The 26,486-nt window shown below is 44.1% G+C and overlaps 1 protein-coding gene across 2 annotated transcripts in view; it reads right to left on the bottom strand.

Moving 5' to 3' along the window:
- Positions 1-560: 560 nt before the first annotated feature.
- UBOX5 (U-box domain containing 5) overlaps positions 561-26,486 on the bottom strand; it is a 110,439-nt gene continuing 84,513 nt past the window's right edge. For both annotated transcript variants that reach the window (XM_069204843.1, XM_069204853.1), the window contains one exon: positions 561-2,590. In XM_069204843.1, the coding sequence (XP_069060944.1) occupies positions 2,382-2,590 (209 nt within the window). In that variant the 3' untranslated portion in view covers positions 561-2,381. The remainder of the gene's footprint in view (positions 2,591-26,486) is intronic.

The raw sequence follows: 26,486 nt of genomic DNA on the forward strand, positions 1-26,486 counted from the left end.
TACATCTTCTATGGGATGAAAGGGGAGGTGGATATAAGGAGTAAGCTCAGGACTTCCATTAGCCGTTGTCTTTCTTTTTCTATATCTTTGCTGTGTTCTTTGATATCAACTTTACTGAGCTGTCTCAGTCATAAAGCAGAGCCTGTGGATCCAAAATGGCATTTGTGCTTCCTAATGTCTTTTGATGGTTAAGCTTCATATCCCTTGGCGTTGATGGTGATGGTAAATTCATATATTTTACAAATAGAATATGTTGGAAATCACAGAATATTTTGTTTTTTAGTTCCTGATATTCTCTTATACTTCTGGTCACTCTGTTCATCCCTGTTATGGTTAGGCCATCCTTACAATCAATGCTTTAATCATTCTATTAAGTAAATTGTACCTACAGTCCTGAAAAAGTATTGGAGTATTACACATTTGTCTCATTGTATGTGCACCCATTATGTGTGAAGCACTTCGATGTAGTTGTCATTGTGCAGGGCAACCTAAAAAGCAATGTACATCATGCACTGTGCAATGAGTACAATGATACAACAAATAAAAACGTTAAGACAAAATGAGACTTTAACCATAACTTTATTAAGGCATAAAGTTACACCGACCAATCGAAGCCAAGTGCTTTATAACCACTGCAATGGAAGGTCTGAAATATGTATTTCTTTGTACAGATAATTTCTAAGGGTATTCGACTTTTTTGTGCAGGCCTGAAGCAGCCATTTTGTTTTAAGCCACTTAACATCTGACTCGAACTGATCACAGTGCAGGTTAAGAAATTCAGCAGCTTGTTAGTAGGAGCTCTATGACATGACTGTAACAACAAGGAGGAAGCTCACTAAGTTTAAGGACCAGAGCACAAACTCTGCTGTAAACCCCAGAAGACAACAACGCAAGACAATGATTCAAATATGACAACTGTTAAGACACAAGACAAGCTACGGCATGCACTCATGCCTGTTTTTCCTAAGTCCAGGTTTTTTTGTTTTGTTTTTTGGCACAACACTCCATTGACATAAAAAGGAGTAAAGGTAGGGACAGGACATCTCCCAGCGCATGCTAGCAGGGCACAAAAATATTGTGCATAATAACTTTAATTCAACTGCTCACCCCTCCTTTGCTAGCTCTGTAACTATGTGTAACTATAATAGGGCTGACATACAAGGCAAATAGTAACTTTCAAAGAAGTACACTTAAGATATTCAGAAGGTTTATCTGTTCCTGGGATCCATAAAATTATAATGGCTTATGCCTCAAACTATATGAAAATCTCAAATTTTCATGTATACTCATTACCATGAATAAGTAAAATGTACTGGCGGACAATCGGCTGATACAATCAAGGTTAACCTGCAAATGTACCTTAAGTTTTTTTGTTTAATAAAACTCATTACCCTAACTACCCTCACAAAATAGGGGTGTTTTTCAGGTCCAAATTGCACACTCCTTTCACAGCCTTCGCACGGCATTAATTATTAGCGTAAATCTAAATGCACAGATTTTGACTGAAACCCCGTAAGAACAATTCATAAATACCTACGAAGTTGCAACTACCTACTCAACGACCACTACCGTACCCCTCTGTTGAAGGCACCTATGTCTACTCACAGAAACATCACCCAGCCAATGAGCAAAATCTGCAGTACTGCGGAATTTTGAAGTTGCAGTTTCCATCCGTGGCCTACATTGTCCACGTTTTGATTCTGTCAATCAGGATTTGCCATTGTGCCCACAGACTGCCCATTTTGCATACCTACGTGGAAACTGGGCCCAGTGTTGTCATGACATTAGCAGCGGTGTAGCCAATGCATAAGAGAGAAGTTCAAACTAAAATAAAGTTTATTTTGGCATCTGTGTACAAAGATGTGATGGGGAATTAAACTAAGAGAGGGAGGAATATGTTAAGTGCTATACTGTTCCCACTCCCTCCCCTCAGGTTCCCATTCTTGAAGTGACTCGCGGATGGGAAGTTGTGAAATAAAAGCAGAAAGTGTGCAGCCGATGGGGAGATGGATTCCCCTGTAAACATGCATGTTCCATCTCGGAGATGGGAGGCAAACCTGACAGCCATATATGATTTTAAAAAGCCATGCGACTACTTCAGGCTAAAAGCTTCACTTGAAAGAACAAAATAACACAATAGCTTATTTGTAGGATCATTTGCATGAACTAAATTCCGCTAACATAATTAAAGAGTTGACACGATCAAAACAGCTTCAATGTTTTTTCTAACCAGCACTTAAGCCTCCAACAGTGTTCTCTTGGAGAATAAACGTGATTTTATGTCACACATCGGCCTGTCATCTCATATTACGGAGTAAGAATGATATCTTTGCCCTCGGTCACTGGCCCGTCTGCTGGTCCGCACGGCTCGCGAAAGTAACTTAGAAGTGGACTCTCTGGATATCGCGAGAAGAGGCTGATCTCTTACAACTCAAGCACACAACTGTGGCAAACCGCTGCTTCTCCGAGAGGCAGGCGCGGCACATTAGATGGCCGCATGGGAGCTGGTACACCGCCTCCGTTTTCGAATAAGCAGAAAATGTTCGAGAACAGGAAGAACATCCTTGGACGCCGCTGCTCCGACTGGGATCTGAAATAAATACAAATAGTTAATAATGACCACCCACTGCACTTCGCCACCATTCTGCACAACTTTAAACTGGGCAGCACAAGGTCGAGGCATGGTTTCTCGAAGATGACATGGGTTCCTGAACAGTGGTCTCCAAACTTTTAATGCCACGCCCACCCCCATCCCCCCAAATTGAAAAATAAAAATCATTGCCCCCCCTCAGACTTTTTCACAATTATTTTTATAAAGATGGCAATGTTTAAATATGTTTAACTATATTTAAATATTACAGTTCAGTACTGTTACCCTTTTTAAACTGCAATAACATGCTTCTGCTTAAAACAAAGGACTGTTATCTGCATATTTCTTTTGGCCACAGTCTGGCGCCCCCCCCCCCCCTGGGATCACAAACCCCCAGTTTGAAGACCTCTGCTCTAGAATAACCCCTCCCAGACGTGTGAGAGACCGGCTCCCTTGTACACAAACACCAGTCATTACCGGAAGTTGTAATGGCGCAGTTTATTATTAAACAATACAATGTCATCACATGGTTCGTAACACATCGCACAAGCGGTCATAACTATGGCCCATGTTGTTCAGCCATTTCTTTGCCAATTATCGGTCCCATGCAATCTTGTGTATTGTGACCCACTGGGGGTCTAGGGTATGCCGGCGGCTAGGCTAACTTTGCTGCCAGGTCCCTTTGGGTGCCCTCTGGCTTTACCCGGGCGGCAAGTGCTGTGCCCTACCGCCGATGCCCCTTTAGCCGGTCATTGTTGTGCGCCTCATGCCCCTGCCGTTGCGCATCCCAAGGGCACCGACAGTGACTGATCGTCTTGTTTTACTCTGCTTTTATGGGCTGACTGATTGCCCCCCGCGCCACGCTGTTTGGGGTTCCCTGACGGCGGGCAGCTCCCCCTTTCCTGAGACCTAAGAGAAACAAACTAGTTCCAACTCCCCCACTATCTTGAGCATGAACACGTCCATGCCACCCGTCTGGCGCACCCCATCGGTCGGGTGATACCCCGGTGTCCCTAAGTTAACCAGCCTGTGCCGCATGAAGTCCTACCTGTTTGCCCTGCAAGGCTTGAACTTTCAAAAGTTCCGTTTTTTCCTAGATCGCTCCACCGTGCCATGATCCCTGGCCCTTCCCCAGTCTTCTAGCAATGACGGCTAACCATCATACGTCCTCTGGGCGCAGGTCTTGCTGCCTAGGCAGGCGAGGTGCACGACTACTGCGTCTGGCACGCTGCGTCAGGTACGCTGTGTCTGGCCAGCGCACTCTGCAACGTTGCAAGCAATTCATCCCAACTAATGTCACCACTTCCGTGTTACACAACCACAGGCCTCCGTAGTCCCTCCTGGCTTCCGCCCACTGCTTTGCTCCTGATACGTACGAGTGGCCCGGGATCCACACCATACAGCATTTTTCTTTGGGCCTGGCGTGGAATAAAAGGACACTTAGCCTCACGTAACTCCTGAATGCCCCCAATCTCCATCGCCCTTTGCACTAAATGCGCCCTTGACTCACCCTGCGCGCTGCTGCGGTGGTTGCTGCTCCTATGAGACACGAGTGGGACCCAAACAATTGAGGGCGGGGGATTGAACAGAGGCAGCCCCTCTAGGACCCCCGGCGCAGTGTACTCGCGCAACCGGCAGGCTGGGCAGATGTCCCCATGCCCTGTGCACTTCTGCCATGACAATTTCCCCTTGCCTCCTGATCGCTTTCCCTTTTCAAAAGAGGACAGCCAGTTGCCACGTTTTTGGGCTTTTCCTTCGCCTCGCAAGCCCCCACCCTTTGGGAGGCTTTTGGTCCCAGGCCCCCATCGGTCTAGTTCTGCCTTCCAGGCCCGCGTTCTTTCGCCTCGTAGGAAACCCGCAAAGCCATAAAAGCACACAACCTGACAGGACCTGGCACCGTGTCGGACCCACGCAGACAGCTGCTCACAAGCTAACCACAGGAGGAAACATCTGAAGCTTGTTTTCAGTGATCGAAATGCTCAATACGCCTGGGGATTTGTCAGAAAAAAGAAGGTGAATTCTAGTACGTTAATCAGTGAAATATTGTCTTGAACATCTATTCCGGCATTAGAAAATATGGAAAGGTTTACATAGGGCTGTAGTTTGCAGACGTACTGTCCAGATTATATGTTTCCGTAAATGATGGTACAGTGTAGATTATGATGCATAGTTTATTTGTTGACTGTAAGAGATTGAAGTATTGGTGAAGGAGCCCTCAGATAATAGTCGTAATCCTTGTCATGGTGAACCACAAAAGTCACTAAATAAACCTGTGCTTAACCCTCTGGTTGCTTGGCAGGAAGAAGTTACTTAACAGGCAACGTGTAAAGCATTCTTGCAGTACTTGAACAGCAATAAAAAGAAAACACAACAAAAGAACAATCCCAAACCAACTTAGAAAACTACAGTAAATAGCACTGCATCAAAATAAAAAATAAAAAAATCCAATCAGTAGAACCAGAGTTATGTGTTCTTAAAGTTTTAGGTAACAGCGCCATCTGCAGGTATCTGGTCGTGCCAGACTGGGACAAAGTCACAAGTTCAGACCGACCACAATGGAACGCGGGCTGGGTCCGGGACCCGAATCAGCCAGCTGTACCTTTTGTTTTTGGTTTGGGGGTTGCATAAAAGCCGTCGGGTTCATTGAAGCTGGCAAGCAAGAACTGCACAGTGCAGTGATGAAAGGCTCTGTGTCGGATCAGATGAAGGCACTGATCAAAAGGCGCTCAGTCCTGTGATGAAAGGCTATGCGCCAGATTAGGTGACGCTGCGGATCAGGAGTTGCGTGATACAAGGCCCTGCACTGCTCTGCGTCAGATTCAGTGGAACCTCCAGTTAAGCAGGGGAAAGAAAACACTCTGACACTAGCCAAGGTTCCAGGACATTGAGGACATTACTTGCCAGGAAACCCATTACCACAGATGCCAGCAGCAGAAACTAGGTTAGGTCCCGTTGTGTCTGATCACCTGGAACGCAGAAGAGGCCTCTGGATGCTTGTTGTGTCCCTGTAGCTCAAATAGGTGGTCAGCCAACTGACCCTTGGAGTCACTTCTTGGATCTTGGGCTCAAGGCAAGTAGGTCTAATCTTTCATTTGTAGACAGCAGGGCAGTCCTCCTTCTAAACCTTTTAAGGTCCAAGTGTACTGCACGGGGTACTGGAGGTTCCACATTTAAGCCCAGAGCCAGCCTGTGGGTGGGTGAAACCCCTGTCCACAACCTAGCCAACAGGGTAACAGTTCCCAGGAGTGACACTACACACTTTTGCAGCACTGCCTGTGTGTTTTACTGTAAACTACCCACAGTAAGCATCTCTAACTAAAACCAATATGGTAGAATCTTTCTTCCCTTGTGCAGTGCTCCCGTGACAAGTGTCCTAGAAATATGTGGAACTTCCTCTCCAAACTAGTTCTGGGGCAGGTTTTTCGACCCACTGAGATTGGAGCCACCCTGGCTACCTGGACAACAACAGGAGCAGAGTTAAGTGCGAGTTATATCTGCCTGTGACAGAGGATGCCCCTTTGAAGTTGGTGCATTCGGTAAGCTTACCCAGGCCAGCTGCTCAGAAGGTTGTCACACTTCCTTACAGCCAAGGTCTTTTTTCCCTTACCTAGGGGTCATTCACACATCCCAGCAGGGAAAGAGGTGACACCTAGGGTTTAACACTGAAAAGGCTACTAGAGGCTTTAGGTAAGAAAATGCCAACTTTCAAAAAGTGGCACTTTGAAAATAATAATTTAAAAAACAAATTTACCACTAAAGAGGTTTTTAAATTACAATCAGTGAGCCAATACTTTCCAACTCGTGTGAGATATTTCACTGTGTGGTAGACTTTGCAAAGGCAGATTCTACCCTAGCCTCTTTCATTCTGATCTGCTTAGCAGTTAAAAGGCTGTTGACAAACCCACTACATTGAAGACACATCAAACAAAAGAAATGATTTGACTCAACTTGCACGCTGACTCACAGCAATCTATTAGTCACCCTTAAAAAAGAGACACTCCTCATCTTAATGTAGAGGTTCTGACATGTAGACCAATTTATCAAAACATCTGCATGTTTGGAAAACTGCTTTAAGGGAAGAGACCCTACCAAAAGTAAGTGCCATAAACGATAACTGCAAATGTTGGAATGTCAACATTTCTCCCTTGTTCAGTGATTCAACAAGTTTGCGTATGGAAGTTCCAATTCACACAGAAGTCTGGGTCTCACATTTTAGCACTATGTACTCTGACTCCAACTTTGTGGCATTATCAGCTTCTTTCAGTGATATGACCCACTGACCCCCAAATTTTCTCAATTTAGAAAGTGACTTGTGCCATTACAACAGGTAAACGAAATGTTTAAAAACAGATACATTTCTTTAAATGTTACTTCGATCTGTGGGCCCTGGTTCTTACTAACATCTTAAGGAAAACAACTAGCACCACATTATCACCACTATGGTCACAAATGATAGTCGTTAAGGTTTTCAAAACAGGTTATAAATGTGACTAAAGCTGCTATCACTGATCTCTAGGCTAGGTTCAACTGTCAAAATAGCAAAAATAGGCTTGTAATATGGGCAAACGAGAACAACATTATCTCATATTCAGTTTGATTTCAGACCAGGTCTGGGCACTATTGAACAGAATCTTAACCTGTGTTGATCAAAAAAATATATTGCTGTTAACAAATTTGATCTATGTATCTGACCTTCATGGATCTAAACTCTGATTTTAATCATATAAATAATGGATTAAAATTGTAACCTACAATGCCCTCTATTGGGGTTGATGCTTATATTGTTAATTTCCTCTGACAACTACATAGGAATCCGACTGCTAGGGTCAGATTTGGGGCTGAAGGATTTTTCACTGATCCAATCAATATAGACAGAGGTGTGCGTCTAGACTGTAAGTACATAAGTAAATTCTTTATTGCAGATTAATAAAAATCATCGCAATTTACACCGGGAAAATAAATTACATTTGACATAATTAAAATAGCAGCCTATTCATTAAAATGTTGAAAGAAACCTGAAAACAAAATCCATTACTAAATGTTAACAGCATTAAAAACTGGTTATGGTGAGAGACAAATTACATCAACAGCAATTGTCTAAAATACGGGATAGTGCAAAACAGTTTTTTTACTTCACGAGAGTTCATGTATTAATGTGGAAGCAGCTTTTTCACTTGCAACAAAAACTTTGTGGCCATGCACAAAAGCTGAATGTACTGCCCGCCGCTATCACTGCAGAGGCATCAGGATCTAATCTGAAGAGCCCCCAGAGCAGGACATAGCAGTTTCCGCCTAAGATGGTGTAAAATTGAAGAACTGTCCATCCATGTCTTTTGCAGGCAATTTCTGCTTTATTGGTGGTCCAAAAGTGGAGTTTGTCTGCCTTGTTAGAAAGGCTATAAAGTCAGGCTCTAGGTTGCAGGCACTGACCACAGTTATGGTGCTTAGGGCTTGCTGAAGAACTGATGTCCAGGAATTTTGGTTGGTCTGCCTCTCCATTTCTAACCAGCACTAAACGCGTAGACTGTGTTTTGGTCCTTTTTCATTTTACATATTAATGAGATTGAAAAATCTTTAATCGTTGATGGCCAAGTCATGCCCCAAATTTGCTCCCATTCTATCCCAGCCCTAGTCTGTGCAAATGATGCCGTAGCTCGAACAGCTAATGGCTTGAAGAAGTTATTGGACTTGTTTCATTTGTGGACCAACTTGACTTGAGTTTTAACTTCTCCAAAACCTTTACTATGGTGGTCAGCCCTAAATCCACAAAGCCCAGATTATTTACAATCAAGAATAAGGTATCAAGTTTTTGTAACTAGGGGTTCATTTGGTTGTACTGGAAGGTGGCATCATCTTGAGTCCGTTAAGAGACACCAATCTGTTAACGCTATGGGAGCGGTGTTTGATTTTTTTCACAAAAGTTTGTAATTTATGCTAGTTATTTATAAGAGCAAGTGCATGTCTACTGCCAGCTATGGGGAGGGAATGTGGGAAATCTGTTGATGTTAACATCCTTCAAATAGAAGAGAACATATTTCTAATAAGTATACTTGCTTTAGCACCCTACAGTTCTTTTTAGATCTGCCATGAAGCACTCAATCTAGTGTATCTGGTGTTATTTCAGATTCTGTGTCATTAGACAATGGTCATAAGATACCTTGGATCAACATTACCACATCGGGCTGTCCTGCAGTTGGTAGTACAGATTTTTTAAATCCAAGTTTTAGTGTGAAAAAAAGGAGGGCAAGCTCTAGAATCAAATACAATGTACGTGCTCTCGTGAAGACAGTCCCCACGATTAAACTTTATTTTCTCTTTGTGACTGAGGTTCAACATAGGTTAAGTGACGCGCTTTAGATTAGGCACCATTCATTTCTTGGCAAGCTTTCCCTAAGGAATGGACACCGTCTGATCAACTTCCACTATGCTCATGTGATCAAGTTTTTGTCCAGTCCAACAGCATGTTACCTTTTGTAATTTTCTTTATGCATATAAGAAAGAACGTTGTTTCTGCTACTTAAAACTTTAAATTTTCTACAGTCCAGACCAACCTCTCTATATTTACAATATTGTACCAACTAACATATATGCACCGCTTTAGTTAACTTTTGCTAATGGTAAACTAGATTAGACAATAACATGCTGTTTTAAGGTCTGTCAGTTTATATTTGCTGCTAATCTTATCGGAATGATGTACTTTGTTGCACTAAATTCGTTTGATTTTGTTATTTTCTAGTACTTTAACAAATTATGTAAATCCTTTTCTGTTTGTCTACCTGGTTTTCAGTTACTGAATAGACATATATACTGAACTGAACTACCAGAGACCTTAACAGCAGAGCCAATGAACTAAAATATTCCTTATGCAACTGTGAGATGATTATCAGGTTTTCTGCTATAAGTACTGTCCAAGCCTTAGTGTGCTGCCAGGATTTAGGAGGGATTTTTATCTGAAAGCTAGCATTTCTGGAAAGCATGGTAAAAAGCGGATAAACACAATGGAAAGTTGTCAACCCCTCACATGGTACACACAGTTGTCGCATATCACTTTTACAAAAGAACGTTTACCTGAGATTGGGACCATCTATTTGTAGTCCTTGTGCCTATATCAACAGGAAGGAATTTACCTCTGGTTGGTGCTGCTACAGGAGAGCAAACTTAGCAAACGTAGCAGTTCTAGATAAGAGAGGGGCAGGGCTCTATGTAGATTGCTGAATGTGGTCAATAGGGACTGGGTGTCCTCAGTCACAAGGAGCCAAATTCTCTTTGTTCTGTGGCTTTCACCATTCTTTGCAGCAGCTGACTGTTCAAATGTCGAACATGGAGTTGTGCAGGACCATCCAGCAATCAGTAAGGTAGCACTGGGTCCTAGGCTTCGAACAATTTACCAAAGTTAAGTGTAGGCAACTCAAACTAAAATATTTCAGAATTTAACTAATCAAGGTCATTTGCTACTGTTGTATAAGGTTTGGAGGGCTGCTTTCTTAATGAAGTTTGTATGAGCCCCTCATTCTACCCACCTTCTCCTCTTAAAAAACTTTAGTTCAGAAGTGGTAAAGCATCATCATGTTACTCTGGTGTACTATCACCACATGTGCTTTTGTCTGTAACGTAGTTCGAAATTCTGAGTAATATCTCTGATGACCATGTCATTCGGGGTTAGTGCAGGGCTTGCATACCAATATGATCTACTTATGATAATATTGTATCGCTGCCCTGGCAGATTACAACCGCCAGGCTGCAGGCAGCCTGGCGGTATCGTGTTGCAGCCGGGGTCATAATGACCTCCTAAGTATGGAAAACAAATCATTACATGCTAAAATCTTATGATCTCCTCTCTGTTGCATTAACCGGTTCTGTGCCGAGGACGTAGTGGTTACGTCCTTTGGCACAGTGCTGCTGTGCCGAGGACGTAGTGGTTACGTCCTCGACACACAGCCCAGAGGGAGCGCTCTCACTCCCTCTGTGTGCTTCCCCCCACCCCCCCAAAGGCAGGGATGGAAGGGGAAGCCCTTCCCCTTCTATCCCTGACCCCCACCAACCCTCCCTGTGACATCAGCGCGCGAGTGTGCGCTGTTTGTCACAGAGCCTCCCCCATCGCGCTGGAAGCTCAGCTTCCAGCACGATCGAAAGAGAAATGCTTTGCATTTCTCTTCCGATCACGTGGGGGAGGCACGGAGAGGCTTCAAAGGGAAGGAAATGTATTTCCTTCCCTTTGAAGTCTCTCCAAGTGTTTCAAAAGCCGGATTGCTTGCAATCCGGCTTTTGAAACGCCCACTAGACACCAGGGATTTTGTTTTTTTTTTAATTGTCATAAGGGAGCGACCCCTTGGGCAAGGGTCGCTCCCAGGGGGGGGCATTTTTTGGGAAGGCCTTTTCTGCCCCCAGGGGGGGCAGAAAGGGGGGCCCCCAGAGGGGCACCAGGGATATTTTTTTTTTCTTTTGTTTATTTTTTTGTTTTAGGTGTGGGGAGCGACCCCTTAGGCAAGGGTCACTCCCCTAGGGGGCAAATTATATTTAGGCCATTTCTGCCCCCCTTGGGGGCAGATTGGCCTATTTTGATGAGGCCAATCTGCCTCCAAGGGGGACAGAAACCACTAGACACCAGGGAGTTTTTTTAATGTGAATTTCACGCAAGGGGAGCGACCCCTTAGGCAAGGGTGGCTCCCTGGGGTGAGGGGGGGAGGGGGGATTATTTTAGGCCATTTCTGCCCCCCTGGGGGGTAGATCAGCCTATTTTGATTAGGCTGATCTGCCCCCAAGGGGGGCAGAAACCACTAGGCACCAGGGATTTTTTGTTGTTTTACAGATTGGGAGTGACCCCTTGGACAAGGGTCGCTCCCCTGGAGGGGAAAATTGTATTTAGGCCAAACCACTAGGCACCGGGGATTTTTTTTTGGCGCCAATGTCATGCAGGGGGAGTGACCCCGTAGGCAAGGGTCGCTCCCGGGCGGGGGTGGTTGGGGGGGGATAGGGGGCGTGGCAAATTTATTTTAGGCCATTTCTGCCCCCCCGGGGCAGAAACCTCTAGGCGCCAGGGCACATTTTTTAAAATGTTTTTTTTTTTTGTTGGTTTGTTTTTTTAGAGATGGGGAGCAACCCATTAGGCAAAGGTCGCTCCCCTGGGGGGCAAATTGTATTTAGACCATTTCTGCCCCCCTTGGGGGCAGAACGGCCGATTTTAGGTCAATCTGCCTCCAAGGGGGCAGAAACCACTAGGCCCCGGGGATTTTTTTTTTGCGCCAATGTCACGCAGGGGGGGCGACCCCGTAGGCAAGGGTCGCTCCTGGGGGGGGGGGGGTTTGTGGGGGACAAATTTATTTTAGGTCATTTCTGCCCCCCCTGGGGCCGGCTGAGCTAGAGGCCAAAATCCACTGGTAGGCACTTTGCAAAAAACACCTCTGTTTTCTGTGAAAAAATTTGATGTGTCCACGTTGTGTTTTGCGCCATTTCCTTTCGTGGGCGCTAGGCCTACCCACACAAGTGAGGTACCATTTTTATTGAGAGACTTGGGGGAACACTGGGTGGAAGGAAATTTGTGGCTCCTCTCAGATTCCAGAACTTTCTGTCACCAAAATTTGAGGAAAATTTGTTTTTTTAGCCAAAGTTTGATGTTTGCAAAGGATTCTGGGTAACAGAACCTGGTCAGAACCCCACAAGTCACCCAATCTTGGATTCCCCTCGGTCTCTAGTCTTCAAAAATGCACAGGTTTGGTAGGTTTACCTAGGTGCCGGCTGAGCTAGAGGCCAAAATCTACAGGTAGGCACTTTGCAAAAAACACCTCTGTTTTCTTTAAAAAAATGTGATGTGTCCACGTTGTGTTTTGGGGCATTTCCTGTCACGGGCACTAGGCCTACCCACACAAGTGGGGTATCATTTTTATCAGGAGACTTGGGGGAACGCTGGGTGGAAGGAAATTTGTGGCTCCTCTCTGATTCCAGAATTTTCTGTAACTGAAATGTGAGGTTAACATGTTTTTTTAGCCAAATTGTGAGGTTTGCAAAGGATTCTGGGTAACTGAACCTGGTCAGAGCCCCACAAGTCACCCCATCTTGGATTCCCCTAGGTCTCTAGTTTTCAAAAATGCACAGGGTTGGTAGGTTTCCCTAGGTGCCGGCTGAGCTAGAGGCCAAAATCTACAGGTAGGCACTTTGCAAAAAACACCTCTGTTTTCTTTAAAAAAATGTGATGTGTCCACGTTGCGTTTTGGGGCGTTTCCTGTCGCGGGTGCTAGGCCTACCCACACAAGTGAGGTATCATTTTTATCGGGAGACTTGGGGGAACATAGATTAGCAAACAAGTGTTATTGCCCCTTGTCTTTCTCTACATTTTTTCCTTCCAAATATAAAAGAGTGTGTAAAAAAGACATCTATTTGAGAAATGCCCTGTAATTCACATGCTAGTATGGTCACCCCAGAATTCAGAGATGTGCAAATAACCACTGCTCCTCAACACCTTATCTTGTGCCCATTTTGGAAATACAAAGGTTTTCTTGATAGCTATTTTTCACTTTTTATATTTCAGCAAATGAATTGCTGTATGCCCGGTATACAATGAAAACGCACTGCCGGGTGCAGCTCATTTATTGGCTCTGGGTACCTAGGGTTCTTGATGAACCTACAAGCCCTATATATCCCCGCAACCAGAGGAGTCCAGCAGACGTAACGGTATATTGCTTTTGAAAATCTGACATTGCAGGAAAAAGTTACAGAGTAAAACGTAGAGAAAAACTGATGTTTTTTTCACCTCAATTTCAATATTTTTCTTTTTCAGTTGTTATTTTCTGTAGGAAACCCTTGTAGGATCTACACAAATGATCCCTTGCTGAATTCAGAATTTCTTCTACTTTCCAGAAATGTTTAGGTTTCTGGGATCCAGCATTGGTTTCACGCCCATTTCTGTCACTGACTGGAAGGAGGCTGAAAGCACAAACATTTTAAAAAATGAGGAATGTCCCAGTAAAATGCCAAATTTGTGTTGAAAAATTGGGTTTTCTGATTCAAGTCTGCCTGTTCCTGAAAGCTGGGAAGCTGGTGATTTTAGCACCGCAAACCCTTTGTTGATGCCATTTTCAGAGAAAAAACCACAAGCCTTCTTCTGCAGCCACTTTTTCCCATTTTTCTTTAAACTGTATTTTGGCTAATTTCTTGGCCTCCTTCAGGGGAACCCACAAAGTCTGGGTACCTCTAGAATCCCTAGGATGTTGGAATAAAAGGACGCAAATTTGGCTTGGCTAGCTTATGTGGACAAAAAGTTATGAGGGCCTAAGCGCAAACTGCCCCAAATTGCCAAAAAAAGGCTCGGCAGAGGAGTGGAAAAGGCCTGGCAGCGAAGGGGTTAAGGTGTGGTGAGAATAGCTCATAATTTAATCAGATTGTTCACACAGCCCAATACATTGGCGCCAGACAATTGTAAGTTAACTTTAATTACACTATTGCATGTTTCAAGTAGACCACTACCCCTGGGAAATCACCAAACTTAATGCAGGTAAACTCAGCACTGCTATTTGTGATAATTACATTAGGAATCACTTCTATGGTAAACACACACGCACTCTAAACACTCAATAACTTTCACACTGTTAGCATTCTTCACAACTCCACTTCTGACCATCAAGAGTAATAGCCCACCACAAAAATACCACACTTCCATATACCCTCTGCAGTGCAAAAGGGCCCAAAAACATTCAGTCCCAGCCTGCACAAAGCTGTGGCCTACATTGACACAAACCGACAGGACTGGGCACAGTAACTTGAGACCTGTCACTGATGGCACACGGCATGTACTCAAGCATGTAATGTTCTATCCAGACCAGGTCACTAGAAGTTCTGACTAGTGAACAAATCACTTACCTTCGGTAATGCTCTTTCAGGTGGATATTGCACCTAAAGGCAGATTTATCATCTTTAGAATATTCCACAGGCGTCGAACTGGATCCGAAAACTTTTCACAGAAGTGCTCATTCGCACTGTGAGGTGGCGTACAGCAGTTCCACCCAGAACTGACAGAGCGGAGCTGCATGTAAACACCACCCCTGCAAGCTGTATTCAGTTTCTAGCTTGAGTCTTTTACGGACCTGGGATACAAAGCACAGAATAAATGTTGGTACCAGTGTGCATATCTCTAATTTTAGGACCTTTTTGGATGACAAAAAGAGGCCACCGAACAATACTAGGACGGAGGAGTGCAGTGGGGAATTTGCAATAGAGTATCCACCAGAAAGAGCACTGCTGAAGGTAAGCAACTTGTTATTCTGATGGCTAGGAGTGGAATTTAATGAAATAGGTATTTGTCCATGGGACAGGTTGCTTCATAGATCTACCTGTCCTGTAAAACAATTCATTTATCCCTTTGAGCCATGTACTGTACCGACAAATTATGGCAGCAGTCTTGTTACATAACAGCTCTGATAATAGTCTCTCTAATTATGCCAGGACTCATTCTATAGTGGGGTTAGAATACCAGCAATTCCCTTATTTTGCCACATTTCCATCGATCTACATACTGGGGCTGGAGGTAGGTGTAAGCAATAGTTCCAGGGTTAGAATGCCCTTTTGAGTCTGTGCAAACCTACTAACCTGCATTTTTAGGGGTTTTCTCCAGCTATTCTCTAAAAACTTTCCCCATACTGAGAAAGGTTGGAAATTTACTCCTGACAAGGGCAGAAGTAAAACTTCTACCAGGGTTGGGAAAAAAGTCTTTGGAGGGAAAGTGAACTTCTAAACGATCAATAGATTTTGTGCATGCTAACGTGGTTCATGAATATTTTCTACCACGATACCCTGGCCTACTTCTGTAAATTCTTGTGAATTCATGAAAATTGTAAATCTGAACTAATGTAAGGACATATACCATACACTTTTGTGACTTTCTTTAAGAATTTGGTCCCTAATTAAGTCTGGAGTTAATCAAGACCTTTTGGTTTTATTAGAATTCTATCTCTCACTCTCTCAGCTGGCTTCACTGTGAGCCACATCATTCAGCTCTTTCACAAGGAGCATATCGGCACACAAAGTAGTTTTGTTCAGTGCCAGGGACTACTACTGTGGCACATTGTGATTTTTTAGAACAAAAAAAAATATATTTGCCAAAATTTGTTATAATGATGAGTGCTCAGCCACTCCCACAATAATAAAGTTTTACAAAAACCATGTCAAAACAAGAAATGCGTTGACAAAACCAAAAGGGTGACCGCCTATTATAGACCTTTTGGCTTTGCCAATCTTGTTTATTTTCGCGTTTTCCATAACCTTGTTGAAACTGGTTACACTGATTTCCATTAAAAATATTTTTGGGAAATACTAGCATGCACCAACACATTTTACTAAATAATGCTACAAAGAAATGGTACTTGTAATTTTGCAGTAGGTTTGCAAAATGTTTTTTTCCTAGTTGTATTTTTTGTGAACCTTTAATTTTGGAAGCAAGGAATCATTATTTTTGCTTTCAAACTTTTGCAAATATTTGCATCTAATAGAGCATTTTGGGAGGATTATATATAGCCTCACATCATAAAACTTTGCAATCTTGCACACATTTTTAATAATGGAAACACTCTCAGTAGCTCAGTCCAATCTTACAACATTTCCTTCCATCACTCGCCCCAATTATAAAGCCTTTGTATTAATGAATCATAAATACAAGTCTGTAAAGCATTAACATATGGCCACAAATATAACCTGAACCGCAGACAATGCCCCTGTTCCATAATGTGGTACTGTGAACTGACAGTCAAAGGGTTTGAGCTGCAGGAGGTTAGGCCTACTTGTCCCAAGGACAAAATAAACATGAAAAATGTTTATCCTTGACTTCAAAGAATATGTCCCGGACGTCGGGCTATCAGAATTCCACACCCCGGTGGATATTTCTAACTGCAGATTCTTCACCAAAGGAATAGCTCTGAATGAGCAATATGCCCCTATTGTCAGACCTGGCAGCCAATGCATTAGTGTTTTGTAAACCAGGTCTTTATGCAGAGGACTAACCAACTCGATAGAGCCCTCTTTTGCACAGCCTTCCCTTTCTTCACTCCGGAAAACCATACAAAAATGCGGATCATCCACCCAATAGTCCTTAGTACACACTACGGAAAAATGTAATGCTCTTTTGGTGTCTAACTGGAGCTCCTTCGCCTCTTTCGAAAGGTGGCAAAGAATGCTGTGAGAGTGTTGGATTGCCCAGAGTTGAAAGAAGTTACACATTTCGGCAAACAGCACCTCAGCTCCTCAGCACCAGCTTGCCTGGGAAAAAGGTGGTTTCAGGCGGATGTACTGATACGGTCTGGTGCTATCTCATGCGATGAAATGAAGTGATCGCAATAAGGAAGAGAACCTAACATCAGAAGACGCACCACCCACATGTGCATGGACTTGAAGATAGCACGCATGAGAAACGTTAAAACAAATTTAAGGCACACTGTGGCATAATAAGCTGTTTGGGAAGGAACATGTATTTTAAACCTTTAAGAAACTGCATCACAACAAGTGATTTAGAAAGAGACAGTTGGGGGACAAACAAAAAACTGCTGAAAGGTTCGACAATTAAACTTTGATAGTTCTTGCTGTGCTAAAAACAAAACCATCAATAAAACATCTAATAGGCTTGCAAATGGTATGTTCTGCAGACTTCACACAAGGCCACAAACGTGTCCCTTTTACAGGTGTAAATGGAATTTGCAGACAAATGCCTGGCAGCAAAGTTTAGATTTCCATCCCATACCTCATGTGGTAGATCGAACGCATTCAGCTGCCGCTCCTCCATCTCCAGCAACAGTGGAATGAATGGCACAGGTTCGGGTGCAGACCCTGTCCTGCAGCTGTGATACAAGATCTTATAAGAGTGGCAACCTGATGAGGAAGGGAAAAGACACTCATACCCATAAGCTCTGGGTACCACACTCTCCTGGCCCAATCTAGAGCCAATAGGATGACTTGGACCCTGCCATTCCTGCAGCACCTTTGGCAGGAAGATGTACAGGAGTACAGTGTTCCACTCGGCTGGAATGCAACTCATAGAGAAAGTTTCTGCAGGAACTCCAGCACACAAATGTTCTGACACTGCACATTCAACAGTGGCAAAAAGGTCCTGCCAGGGCTGCCCCCAGTGTTCAAAGGATGTCCTGTGCATCTCAGGATGCAGCCACCTTTTGGGATTTGGCAGGTGTCACCTGCTGAGCTTGTCCGCCCTGATGTTAAATGATTCTGCCACATGGTTCATCAGGGATGTGCTGTGATGTTCCAGTCAACTTCAGAGGCGCACAGCCTGCTACCATAGGCCCCCACTCCACTTTATCTGCTACAATACCCCATGGGGGCACCAGTCAACCCTTGATGAATGGCAGGAAGGCCTTCAGCGCCAGATAAACAGCCTGTAAATCTAACAGACTGGTATAGTGCCAGGCTTTCAGCGGAGACCAGTATCTTCAGATTCATTCTCCTCCAGGTGACATCCACAACCGAGCAGCAAAACATCCATTACTACTGTGAGCACTGGGTGGGGGAAGGGAGAAGGGCCTGCCGCTGGTCCAACAGCGGTTGAGCGGCCGCCACTACAAATCGTGGGCAGTTACCAAGAATCCTCAGAAGTGCTCTCATGGAGATCCAGGACCAAGGCTGAATCATTGGGATTGTAGTCCAAAAGCCTCAGAGTAAAGGCCCTAAACTAAACCATGTCAAGGATAGCACAAATGAAGGGCAGCATCTGAAAAGGAGTAAGGTGTGACTCCAGCTAATTGATTGTGAATCCCAATGTGGTCAGGAGGAATGGTTTCATATGGAGGTGGTCTACAATAGACTGTGGTGAGCCTACATTCAACAGATGTAGAAGAAAACTGGTATGCCCGGCTTCCTAAGTTCAGCAATGACAACCGCCATCACTTTTATTAGCATCCAAGGGGCGCGGAAGAAGCCGGAGGGGAGCTCAGAAAACTGAAAAGGCTCCTGGCATACCCTGCCCTGAACCACAGGTAATGCCCATGGGACTGCAGGGCAGGTATATGAAAATACATATCCAGCAGATCTAGGGCCACGCTCAGGTTACCCCGATCGAGAGCAGAGAGAACCTGGGACACTGTGATCATTTTGACTTTTTTCTTTCAGAGGAAGGAATTCAGGAGATGATCAAAGATGGGCTGAAGCTCTTTTTATTTGGTACAAGGAAACAGCTAAATTAAAACCTGTTTCTTATTTCCGAGTCCGGAACCCTCTTGATGGCTTCTTTGGCGAGTACAGCTTTTACGTCCTGCAATAAAGCGGATAGTTGCTCTCCCGAGACCCAGCCTGGTGTGGGAGGGAGGTGTTGTGGGGCTGAAAAAAAACAACAGAGCATAACCATGCCGAACAATCTGGAGGACACCTCTGTCAGATGTGACTGATCGCCAACCTGGGAGAAAGTACTGGATTCTGCCTTCCACAGGATGGTTATGCATCCTTAAATGTAAGCAAAGGGGCTTGGAGGCTGTTGCCGCAGGGGAGGGTGACTGGAAGAATTAATGCCATAGATGCCTACTTTGTCGTTTGCCAGAGCCACATCCTCAACCACGAAAGGATTGGGGTGACTGCAAAGGGGGCTAGGGAGACTGGCGTGCCTACACACCAACCTCCTGGAGTAGCATCAGAATTAACTAAAATGGTGAGGAAACTGTTTGGCAGGGGTCTTGATACCCAGAAAGTGAGTCATAACCTATTTCTACTTAAGCATGCTAAGGCTGAATCAGCTTTTTCTCCAAATAGACGTGCTCCATTAAAAGGCATACCCATAAGGCTGACCTGAACGTTCACAGGAACCCCGTGGATGGCATCCAGGCATGGCAAAGGGGCACCTTGTCGAAGGCCAGTACAAATCATGTATCTGCCCACATCTTGCATATCTAAAATGGTTTGAGCAAGTGATGCCCTGCAGTTTTCCAGAACTGCTTACAAGATCTTGGTGGCCATATTCCAGAAGACATCCATGTATCAGCCCAATAAACACACTGCATTGACTACCGCAATGCTAGGCTGGCAGATGGAAAAAAAATTGTTTCCTGAACCCTTCTATACTCTTCGACACCTTAGGTAGAGGGCAGGTGAGGGGCGACGTAGGGAATGAAATAGGGTTCACCTTGCTGATGGATTCCTGTACCACCAGTGTTTCTGAAGTAGGATGGTGTGTGATGATCGCAGCAACACCAGGAACCAGCCTACGCCATCTACTAACCTGCCTATTCACTGTGGACACCAGAAGGGTGTCCACCAAGTGCCCATTAAGGTATCCGTATGGGCTTGATTGAAGAGCCAAAGAGGCAGGTACAGGTTACAAAATCTAAGTAAGGACATTTATCTTGAATTCAACTGAAGGCAGTGTAGGTCCAAAACTTCAGCTGTTCCTCTGATTAGAACAGCAAAGGAAGCACTCTCTTCTGTTAGTTTCAACCCTGTGTCAGGGACCAGGGGAAGCATGAAGCCCACACCTGCAAGTCCCTGTAAAGGCAGTCATCATCATAACAGAGGGTGGAGGGAATATTATTTCCACCATTGTCATCCCTGAGTGGAGGTAAGCTCTGGTCAAAGTTGGAACCATAAAGATAGTGGAGCCTCTGAGGGTGCCTTTTCGGTAGTAGTAGCATAGGAATAGATGCAAGCTGTATGGGGACTGGATGCACTATAACAGATTTGCAACATGACCTCATTAGGGGTCGAGCAGACTTCAGTTTGAAGTCATCGGAGTTGGTTCCAGATTCTGCTCCAGTGTTGATGAAGGAAGGACTGACACAGTCTTGAAGCCGGAGTAGAAGTCTGCACCAGAGTCAGTGCTCAACCTTTGACAAGTCCAAGGGGTACAGACACCATAGATGACATATCCACCAATTTAGATCCTGTAGATCCTTGGGGCTGAGGGACCTGGAAGAGTGCTGAAGATACTCAGTATGGCCTTCTTAAAGGCCTCGACCTGCTGTGGCATCACGGATGACCTGGGAAATTCTGGCACAATTGATCAACTACAAAATCGGCTACTTGACTGGAGCTCAAGAGTGAGATTGATCAGCACCTTTGTGCTCTACTGGGAGACTCAAGTCCTCGCTCCCGAGAGAAGTCTTCTTCTTAGGAGAAGTTGTCTTCACAGTCAAAGATCTCAGGTCAAAGTGGAAGCATAAGAAGGGGAAGCTGAACTCAACCCTATCCCCATATAAAGTGTTGGGATGGGGGTCAGTTCAACTTCCCCTTATTACTCTTCCACTTGAACCTGGGATCGTCGACTTCAAAGACGCGACTTCTCCTAACAAGAAGGGGGCTTGAGTGGGACTTCTTGTGTTCAGCAACGTACAGCTTTGCTTTGCAGTTCCGGATAACCTTCAGGAGAATGAGGGTGCCCTCATCGTTTGATTAGCAGTCATGCCCCAAACCCAAGCATCAAAGCCAAAGTTTATGCAGGTTCGTGAACAAAATCTATTTTCTGCAGTATCGGCATGGTTCAAAGGATGTTTTCGGAGAGCAGATCATTACCTAGCACACTGGCGTTTGTTTTGGGAGGGTCATTTGAAAACCAATTAAAGCGAGAGCAGAGATCCGAATCAGAGCTGAATGATGTGGAAAGAAAAGAACTGGGTTAGGACAATCAAAAACAATTGTTGCTTGGAACCAAATAGGACAAAAGGCAAACATCAGATAGCTGGTGCTTACGTAAATTGTTCCAATAACTTTGGGTCGAGTTTGCGCTATATAAAACTACATAAACAAAAATAAGACAAGTTAATATTTTGCAGCCTTCCTTTCTTGTCCCTTGCCAAGTGCAGCTCCAGTTTCACTGCCACACTTTCATTTAACTACAGGGCTTGCAGACAGGAGGAAGTCATAAGTTATTAAACAGTAGGATGCACAGATGTCTCAAAATAAAGGAACATAAATGTCAATGCATTCATGGGACCTTTAGACTGCAAATAGAAATAAAGGTATTGCCATAGGTTGACTAAACTACTTTCACAGAAAAACCTTTGACCATGGGGATGAAGACATTCTTCTGATTCATTTTATTACAGTTTATTTGCTTCTGATGTAAAAGTATACCACAAGCACATCCAAGACGTAAACAATTACATAGGAAAAGTGTGTACTCTAACCAGTGTTTGTGTAAGTAAAGTTGGTGCTTGCCACAGTTAATCCTGGCCGTGCTTTGTTTCACTTGTGAAATTTCAGTAAAATGAACTTAAGCAAGAATTTTAAGGTGTTCATGATTAATGCTCAAATGGTAGACGAAGCTGATAATTCCTAACTTTTTGAGAGGTTCTTCTTAGATTCTTAAAGGCTCATATAACTTTTTTATATAATTTATTCTCTACATACCAAAACAAATACTTTTTAACATTTTTATATTTTATCCTTTATTCATTTTCTATGTGCATGAAAGGATTTTAACAAAAACCGTCAATAAATAAAATCTAAGAGCTAGTATGGTCTCATGAAGAGGGTGACATATCACTTAACAGCTACATTTGAAAAACTACTTTGGCTCAAGTTTCAAACAGCTTCACCTTAAAGGGCATTGTTTTGAAACTTATGACTCAGTTTTGTAAGGCCAATGTAGCCCAATGTACTAATAACTTGAAAGCACAATGAAAATGGTGAGGTCATGGGTATAAAAAGGCAGTGATGGAGGCTTCATCTTATAATTTGAGAAATACCTAAGCAGGTAGCATCACATATAGATATCACTTAGACCTGGGTGTAGATTTTAAGCACTTTAGGACCACAGAAGGATGAACAGTTAAATGAGCTTCGTCCGGATATCAACCTTTGTCTCAACTCCTGCTTTGATACCCTGGATGGTTCATGTTAGAAATGGGGTTTCTGGTTGGATAAGGTAGGCGCCTAAGCCAGGCAGAACCCACCATTCTAGCCAGGGGAAGTATGTTACACACCAAAGATAACCTGTGCTCAAACCTGGTAGCTTGGCACAGAGCAGTCAGGCTTATCCTCAGAGATCATGTGTAAAGCTTTGGTGCAATACTCACACCAGTGACTCCACACAGGATTATATAAAAATATGAAGCATATTATACATAAATCATAGACCAATACAACATAAATGTGATTACTTGCCAACTAGGCAACTGTTGGAAACATCACAATGAGTACAACAAAGGAACTACTGTTAGTTTGCCAAACATCATAAAAGAAAACATTAATGTGCATGTTATGCAGTCCCCTGATATAATGTGTTAACCTGACCAGTATAAGGTATAAAGATGACATGAGCCATAAATGCCTGCCTTATTATGCATGAGCCATAAATATGCTACGGTTTTTTCAAAAAAAGGCTGTCTTCAGGGATGGTACTTATTGTTCTGGTCAATAAGCAAGAGACCATAAGCGGCATAAACCATAAGTAGTGAGTAAGCTTCGGAGATACTACTCTGTTTCCTGATATTGCAAGATTCCACAATAAACGTTAGGGCACTGGGGCATAAAACACAACCAGGGAACACACAGAGCATTGTTTGTTTCCATAAATATTCAGGAACACAGGGTAGGGAACAGGAACATCTGGGTGTCTTCTATGTGGTTTACAGAACTATCAACAGATGGAAATGGTCTCTATCCGTGGGGGAGCTCCTACTTAGTATCTTCAGGTTGTGTGCTTCCACCCCAAGATTTACGGTAGTTCCCAGCAAAGAAAAGACTTTCCTCCTAGTGACCGTCCGGGCCCACATGGAGGGCCTAACCCACTGTACAGAGGCGTGGAGCAGGGCCCCCAGGTATAGACCAAACCTGATGGAGCAGCCCTTATGCACTGTCAGTCCCCACACGTAGGGTTACCCACAGAGGTGCAGCGCAGCTTCTGCTTTTTACCACAGGCTGCACGCGCAGGCAACACAACCACAACCCACTTCTCCGTCAGGTCCTTGCAGCCACACTGCCTCTGTGTGGATCCCAACTAAGACATTAGGCGATTTCAGGAGTCGATTTCTAGTGTGCTGACACTGTCGACCACTTGGGCACTCCAGCAACGCGCCAGGGGGATGGTGGTGCGACTCGGGTAGCGCTTGTTGGTGCAGTGAAAAAATATTTTAAAAATGGTCCTCGGTGCAGTGGTGCTGGTGTCACTCCCCAGCATACAGGGCAGGCCAAAATTTCTCTGCAACAATGCGGCGTCCGTCCCACCTCCTAGGGCGCTCGGTCCTGTTAAACCACACGTGCGTCGGGGCCCTGTAAAGCATCCATGAAATCTGGCAACCCAGGGCGATGCGATTGCTAGGTGAGCGCTGATAGCCTGAGAAAGATACTATGATTGCCGGATTCAGAGCCTTCCGGCAATCACGCCGTCCAAGAGGCTTTTATGGTTCAGAACCCCTTATGGGAGCAGGGGCGAGCCAACGTGCCCCTGGAGAACACGTGGAAACCAAACGTGCAGAAGGCCAGCTCATCAGCCCAAACTGCAAAGTGTCAGTTCCTCCTTCAGCAGAGTAAGAATCAGGCAGGAGACCACAAACAACAAAGCAGCTCTCATAGGGGTGACGCATTCTCCTGGTAGCACAGAAGTCCTCTGGCAAGGTGTAGGCGGTAACTGGCAGCAGGGCAACAACAGAAAAGCAGTCCAGTGATTCCTTTTAGGCCACCCAACAGCAGCAGGTAGCAGGGCAACAACAGAAGAGCAGTCCAGGTGAGTCATTGTGCAGTTCCAGAAGAGGTTTGGTCCCAGTTCAAAAAGTGCTCTAAAATCATGGAGCCCCTGTACTTATTCTTCAAAAATGTGTTTGTTCAGGAGTTAACTTCAAAAGTGCCCTTTAAAGTGAAGCACAACAACCTTTCAACCCAGCTCAGTCTCCAGGGATCAGTAGGCGGTAATCAGCCCATTGTGTGAGGGGGGGACACACAGCCTATTCACATGTAAGGTGTGAACAACCCAGCCCTCTCCCCAGCCCAGGATGACTATCAGTATGCAGATTCCTCTTATGTCACACCCAGCCCCTCCTATGTGATGGCTGTCTGGAAAGTATGCACCAACTCGAGCTGTCACTCTGCCCCCGATGTGGATTGGAGTCAGGCTGCAAAGCACTAGAGTTATAAGCACAGAGAAATTACCACTTTCTAAAAGTGGCATATCCAAAATAGTAATGTAAATTCCACCTACACCAGTAGGCAGGATTTCACACTACTATTCCAAACATGCCCATGCTACTCCTAATAGATCAGAAATTACCACAGACATATATAAGGGAATTCCCAATGCAAACCTATGAAAGGAGCAACACTAACAATAGTGAGAAACGAAATAGGCTGTTTGTCACTACTAGGACACGTAACACATAAAAAATACGTCCTACCTTTTACATACACAGCACCCTGCCCATAGGGCTATCTAAAGCCTACCTCAGGGGTGACTTAGGTGCAATAGAAAGGTGTTTAGGCCTTGGCAAATAGTTTGACTTGCAAAGGCAATGTGGCAGTAAACTGCACACAGGCACAGCAGTGGCTGGCCTGAGACAAGTCTGAAAGGCTACTTCTGTGGGTGGCGCAATCTGTGCTGCAGGCCCACTATTAGAATTTAATTTAGAGGCCATGGGTAAATGGTATACCACTTTACAAGGGAGTTTTAGGTAAATTAAATAAGCCAAACAGGTTTAAGACAATTATACCAAGTTTTAGCGGTGAGAGCACTTTGGACAGTTCATATTTAGGTAAACTCCAATACTTGTTTCTGCATCACCTATATTAGGTCGCAGAGTACTTGTGTAGTATTTACAAAGACTACTGACATAAGGCCGCAAATGCCTACTTGGAGTAGGAGTTTAGGAACATATGCTCTGGAGTGAAGTATAACAATACTTCCGCATCTTCACCTGCCTTTGCTGGGCTGCTGCTGTGAATTAGCCAAAGGGCCTTTGCAACACATTATTTAATATTCTTCCACTCCTTGGTGGCCTGTATTTTCGAGGAACAGAAATGAAGGGTAAACAATGTTTTGGACAAAATTGTTTGCAAAAATTAGATGTTTAAGGTTCCAGCAGGTGTATGTTTTTATCAAGTGGGCCATCGTCGTAAATTTGATATTTTGTGGGGTAGATTTAACACCAAAGTTTTTTTCAACAGGAATAACTTTTTAAGTCCATCTTTCTAGCCAGCGCATATTCTATCTGTAGCAAGATATATTGTGAGCTCATCAAGAACCTACCAAGAAGCTTGCCCATTGTTTACCACTGGTGGGCTTTCCTGTCATGGTCATTTGCCTACCTCTTGTTCGTGCTTGAGTGTGTCAATCTTTTCTTTGTCATTCCCATGGAGGATAGCCTCTTTACCATCTTTTTTGACTGGTTTGTTTCTATGCTTCTACTGCTTTCTTTTAAAGCATTACTGTTGTCTTGCTAAGCACTCCATAGGACTCCGTGTATTTTCCAGGTACCTTACTCACGTACTTGCTGTCTTGTCCGTGTGCTTCTCCCATTTGGGATGCTGTACAGCAAGGCTAAAATACATAAGCAAAGTCAGCAGACCCCAAAGTTGAGACTTATTGGCTTTGCCATTGCTTGTTTATATTTTCCCCCATTTTCATGGCTATCTACTATTTTTCTGGGCCATATCCACTCCATCTCCTCAATCTTTCCTTCCCAGGACATTCCTGTGTCCTTGATCTCATTTAGGGCAATTTCTGTGGCGTTCCAGAAGCTATGCAGCTTCAGCAGATCTTGCTCTTGTATAAAGGGTCTACTGTACAGTTTCTTTGGTTGTGGGAATTTTCCCCCAATTTACCTAGCATTTATTGGTAAAGATCATGTGTGTGTTATGTTATATGTATTAGTATAGCACAGTACCCCCTACGATTGGATCCTGACACTGAGCAGGTGTGTGCCTAGGGTAGGCTGGTTAATTAAAAAGCCAGGTATTTTGCTTCATGTGGAACTGAACAAGGAAGAAAGAGGCT

This window comes from Pleurodeles waltl, chromosome 1_2 (genome assembly GCF_031143425.1).
Source record: "Pleurodeles waltl isolate 20211129_DDA chromosome 1_2, aPleWal1.hap1.20221129, whole genome shotgun sequence".
Classification (NCBI taxonomy): Eukaryota; Metazoa; Chordata; class Amphibia; order Caudata; family Salamandridae; genus Pleurodeles; species Pleurodeles waltl.